Genomic DNA, 5514 nt, shown 5'->3' with positions numbered 1-5514 from the left:
CACAGGATTGACATCCCGTGGTAACTAGGATTTACACAAGCTTCAGTCTGGATCCAGAACACCTGAGAAGAGATGATGCCAACCCCTCAGAGGACCTCAGATGATGCCAACCCTGAAACAACATACAGAACTACCACATTTTGCTATAAGTTTGATTGCATCATATAATAATTGCTGTTAATAGTGTTCATCATCTGTTTTGGTTACGTCTTTAATTGATTTTTCCGTACATTTCTGCCATATGTACATTAACTGACAGTCACCACTGATAAGCTACTACTAAATACTGTAGAAACTTAATTTGCTGTAAAGTCGCTTTGCAACTATTTGTATCGTGAAAAGCGCTATACAAATAAACTTGAATTGAATTGAATTGAATTGAACTGAATTGAATTGAATGACTGGACTCCTGAGGCTGGAATCGTTTTTGAGGAATTGACACAGCTAGCACTTGTGCTAGGTATATCAGATACAGGGGGAATATTTCACACTGGTAACATGACATCGATGTTAACCCAAGAACGGGAAATTCTGACTATGGGGTATCACCGCAACCCACTATACCATGAACTCAAGGCCTTTGCCTTGTTTATACTGTTCATACAGTCTACTTGGCTTTGCAAAGCGAGTCTTTGTAATGTCTGAAGTTAACTATTCGCACTAACTATACGCTTTGTAAATGCGTTCTGTTGAATTATTGTCCACTGAACAGCAGGCATGTGACAAGTGGTCCACAATGCCAAACATTTACACAATTTGGAACTCTAGAGGGATTAGAGTTCTCGGCTATTAAACAATCTCTGTGCAAATCAACTTGAATGATTTTATTAATGGCACCAAATGCAGTTGTCCAATATCAGTCTAGAATGGAAAAGTGCTAAAAGATTTGAGTGCGTGCAGCGATTTGTTCTCCATATTCTCTTCAGTGTGACTTAAACATATCAATATTGTGGGGTGTTTGAGAGAAAAAAAATTAGTCAATTTCCAGTTATATTCTCTCCAGATATACTAGAAGGCATTTTTCTGTTTTTACACGCATCTCAGTCAAGGTCTGATCAGAAATCAGTGTTTCAGAGTTCTTTCTCCCATTTTGTCTTGATATGATGTGTATTTTCTCTCTTTACCATCTAAAGCTCTATGTATGCTGCTAACCCGTGTAAGGATATTTTTGCTAGTCTGCACATTAACCAAACTAAGCTCAATTGATGAGAGACTGTCTTTTAACTTTTTTTTTCCAATTTAGATGTTTAAAGAGGAAGCTACGTATCTGGAGATATCTGTAGAAGTCAATATTAGCTGCAAATTCAATGACAAGTTGTTTGAAGGTTTTAAGTGTTTCTTCTTACAATAGTTGGTGGATATATAATGTGACATTTTTCAGAGCCCATTATCTCAAGCCAGAGTCTGTTCTCAAGGGTAAAATATATTATTTTGTGATATGGATGTTAGTGATGAAAGCCCACAGGAAGATCATAAATCTGTTGAACCTCCCTCCATGACAAAGTCGTCACCAATTTACGCTTGGTTATCTTTTTTTCGTCATTAAATGGAAGAGCTGCTGGTAGGAATGGACTGGAGTTAAACTTTTCAAGCCAACTAGTCCTTCATTACCAATTTCAACCTAGTCCTAATCCTAGTTTTCAAAATGAATAAAAAATCATAAGGATATTGACAAGTTATTTAGCTTAGAAACAATAAATAAGTATTGGAGGCATTGAAGACATTTATGTACATAAATTCAGTTCTGTTCAATCTGTTCAGAGATATTTATACATATTTGCTAAACCATAAACATGAATGTCACATAGCATAACATTTATGATGACCAAGTCACTCACGCTCGTGCTACATACTAGCATTGCAAGAATTAGATCTCATTTTATTGTAATAAAGATATAAACAAAAAGTATAAATACTACAGCAAAACTACAGTTTATAATTTGAATTGAGAAAAATTATACAAATTTTTAACTAAGAACAACAAGCAAGCTGCAACATAAGTCAAAAAGTAGTAGTATAACTCACATAGAGGTATTTGTAGCAATTAAATATTTTAACGCAAAAAAATTGCTAGAAAATTCAACATTCGCTATATACATTTATAACATGACTTTTTCCAAACTAGAACATTTCCATGATTTTTCAAGACTTGGAAATCACAATTTTTAAATTTCCTGATGTTTCCATGACCATAAAAACCCTGCTACAAATACATTTGAGATCAAGAATAACAAAAGAGAAACCAAAACCTTCACAACAGTTAAAAAAAAAGGCTTTACAGTCAATCTTTCTCTCCCACGTAATGACGCAACCTTTAAGAATACAGAATAGAGATAAAAAGATAATCACAGACATTAAATACTGATAAATCTCTTGCTATCAAGTGTTCAGCATCACAAAGATGATAAAGCATTGATGATCCTGGTCATTCTCCAGACCTTCTCAGCCTAAACTCATCAGCGTCCTGGGATTGAAAGTTTCTCCTCCAGCCATTTATTGAATCTGAGCATACGTAACATCACTAGATCCAGCAGCTGAAAATGCGTAAATGAATTTAAAAAATGCTAAAATGCACATTTTAATCTTTTCATATTTTGTTTTATTCTTAGATTCTCGATGATGCTTGTACTGCAGATGCAGGTTTCAGTGGCTCTTTGTGAATTGTGATTGATGTTTTTACTTTGACGCTCACCTTGATGGGTTTCCAGGTTCAGTTTAGAGTAAACAGTGTCAGAACTTTCATTGCTTTTCCCTAAAAGATGCCAACAGTTAATATCACTAGTGCTTACTGTGTGTCCAATCTTCATTTTATATTCATAAAATCTCTACAGCTTCTACAGAGATAATTTATTTTAAAACAATTATATGTTTGACCAAATTACCTTCAAATCAACGTATTGTAATTTGCATGCAATGACCTTTATGGATCAGGCTGATTTCAGGGTGGTTGAACGGGGGTTTAGGAAAATGCTGATACTGTTTGTTGCTATTCAGTGTTGTGGGAGAAATTAAAATCAAATGGGCTTTTCCTCCCAGAGGTCTTTAGTTCTGCTGTACATTATTGTCATGATCATAAAACCATACGAGCATCAACTTTTATTTGAGTTTACCTTTGTTTTCTTTCTTTGTCTTCTGTTTCTCTGTAGGTTTGAGTTCAATCTCAGCATAGGTGACTTCTGTAGGTCCACTTACAATGTCTACAATGAATAACAGTGAAAAGAATAAGACATTTGTTTTAACTGAATTTGCTCTGCAAATATCACAGTGAAATGTAAGACAAAGATGGATTTGATTATTTAGAAAATAACTACTGACTTAGTGAATGATCAACATGACATAATTACCTTCTGTAACATCATTAGTTACCTGTGCTTATGTCTTTATTATTTGTTGCATCAACAGAGTCATAAGTATGAGCAGTTCCTGTAATAAAGTAATGCATATTATGAATTTAAGCCCACAGAAAAATATTGTTTTCATGTTGACACTGCAATTAACTTTATAAATTACGTATTAAATATTTTGATAATGAAATACAACTGAATAACATCTAATAAATGTCAGTTACACAAATATCATATTACACTTTAGAAGAGGGGAAAACTATTTAGCGTGAGATCTGTCTTGTTAGTTGGAAGTTATTTCTAAGTCTCTTCAATCTCAGCTTGTAAAGATTTCTGGTTAAATATTTATGGGTAATGGGTAAAGCCTGACCAGACATGAGTGATTTATATCCCGCTTCACTCTGGTTCTGCTCTGATGTCTGACTGCTGTTCTGCTGCTGACTGACACTAGAGGGAGACTGAGATCTTCCACCTAGACAAACATAACATGTTCATGAAAATATCTGGAGGAAATAAGGGGGTCAAAAAAAGAGACTTTAATCTCCTTTATGCATACAAAAATGGCTCATTTGCAGAAGTTTGTTATTTGGAGTAATACCTGCCCAGCAGAAAACTAGCCAAAAACCCTTTAAAATCAGTCAACATACAAGTGTTAGAGCGGCTATGATCAGATAACCAGCTTAGGCTGTTGTAGGCCACAGGTCACAGGTTTAGGAACAGAGTCTGCAAATGTGTTAATGAATTTTAATACGACAAGATGAACCTTTGTTGCTTCTGTAGCGCCACAGCAGGACCAAGAAGACAATGATCCAAAATATGAGTCCAGCAGTCACTCCAGCTATCACTGGATTGAGATCATCAGATCCTGATCTTCTGGAGGAAGCTGAGATGAACACATTTTACAGTCATATTAGTTCTGTTTATTACACAGAAGCATTTCAATAGTGTTTACAGTTCCTAGTCTCACCTGTGACTGAGATCCAGGTCTTGGGTGTCTCTCCTCTCTCTGGGTGTTTGCAGGAGTAGAAACCCTCGTTTGACTTTGAGACATTAGAGATGATCATCTCTGTAGTTTGACTCTGGATGAGTGATCCATCTTTATAGAAATCAGCTCTGAGGTTTGGGGATTCATATTGATGTAAACAGCGTAGAGTCAGAGTTTCTCCTTCAGTCACAGGATGAACAGGACTCTCCAGAATCACACCAACTACAGAAACAGAGCAAACATCAACTGACAAATAGTAAGAGTATATTAAGAATCAGAGATGTTCACAAGTCTTTAACTCGGAGTCTGAGTCAAGTCTGAAGTCTTTAACTTGGAGTCTGAGTCAAGTCTGAAGTCTTTATCGCTGGAGTCTGAGTCAAGTCTCGAGTCTTTGATCACGAGTCTAAGTGAGTCTCAAGTAATTCAATGGCTCGCTAAAAAAATTCTCATTCAGAATCGTCATGTATTGAAATGTTCCTATTTACGAAGCTGTTTTATAGGCTATAGACAACATATATGATCTATGATCTGCTTTGTAAAAGGAAAGAGGTGTTAAGATGTAAGGCTAATGTACATCCAGCCTGTTACTTATATGTTTTAATCCATTACCATGTTCAAAACTGTTTTTCTGTAATTAAATTTTATAATAAGAGTCCGATCTACCATGAAACATAAGGAAATATTTGACACAGATATTACAAAACCATACAAATATTTCTATGATATACAAATTTCTCTATGATATAAGTCAGGGGTATTCAATTAAGCCCACCAGCAACTATAGTTGCCGCAGATGTTATCCATGTTTTATTTCTCAAGCAAACAACCAAATAAAGGATTTCAAGAAAAGGCAAATGGCTGCAATATAACAAAGAGTGAAAAATTGAAGGGGGTCTGAATACTTTCCGTACCCACTGTATATATTAATGTTCTTATAATTGCTAAATGCCAGAATAACGTCTTGTCACATCTGGTTTGAATAGTTAGTCAGAGTCATAGATAGATAATATAGAGTAAGAAAAATAACTATATTTGCAGCATTGTTGTTTTCTGCTGTGTTTTGTTGTTTCTGTTGTTGTTAAAATAACCGCGTCATCCACAGCTTTAAACTGGCGCCGCGCTGGCGCGCGTCCGGTGAGAGAGAGAAAGCGCACGGAGCTGAAAGGGCTTGAATAAAGCGCGTTT

At 35.6% G+C, this 5514-nt stretch overlaps 1 protein-coding gene across 1 annotated transcript in view; it reads right to left on the bottom strand.

The window, feature by feature from the left end:
- Positions 1-2281: 2281 nt before the first annotated feature.
- LOC107660297 (leukocyte immunoglobulin-like receptor subfamily B member 1) overlaps positions 2282-5514 on the bottom strand; it is a 5578-nt gene continuing 2345 nt past the window's right edge. Inside the window, exons 6-12 of the mRNA XM_016449577.1 lie at positions 4312-4551; positions 4108-4227; positions 3715-3816; positions 3367-3423; positions 3111-3197; positions 2513-2534; positions 2282-2312 (exon numbers count right to left, since the gene is read on the bottom strand). Coding sequence (XP_016305063.1) covers positions 2282-2312; positions 2513-2534; positions 3111-3197; positions 3367-3423; positions 3715-3816; positions 4108-4227; positions 4312-4551 — 659 coding nt within the window. The remainder of the gene's footprint in view (positions 2313-2512; positions 2535-3110; positions 3198-3366; positions 3424-3714; positions 3817-4107; positions 4228-4311; positions 4552-5514) is intronic.

The sequence above is a fragment of the Sinocyclocheilus anshuiensis genome, unplaced genomic scaffold (assembly GCF_001515605.1).
Source record: "Sinocyclocheilus anshuiensis isolate Anshui unplaced genomic scaffold, SAMN03320099.WGS_v1.1 scaffold1807, whole genome shotgun sequence".
NCBI classification, from domain to species: domain Eukaryota; kingdom Metazoa; phylum Chordata; class Actinopteri; order Cypriniformes; family Cyprinidae; genus Sinocyclocheilus; species Sinocyclocheilus anshuiensis.
The sequence above is the reverse complement of the archived record's forward strand: the minus strand, read 5'-3'. Positions and strand labels throughout refer to the sequence as shown.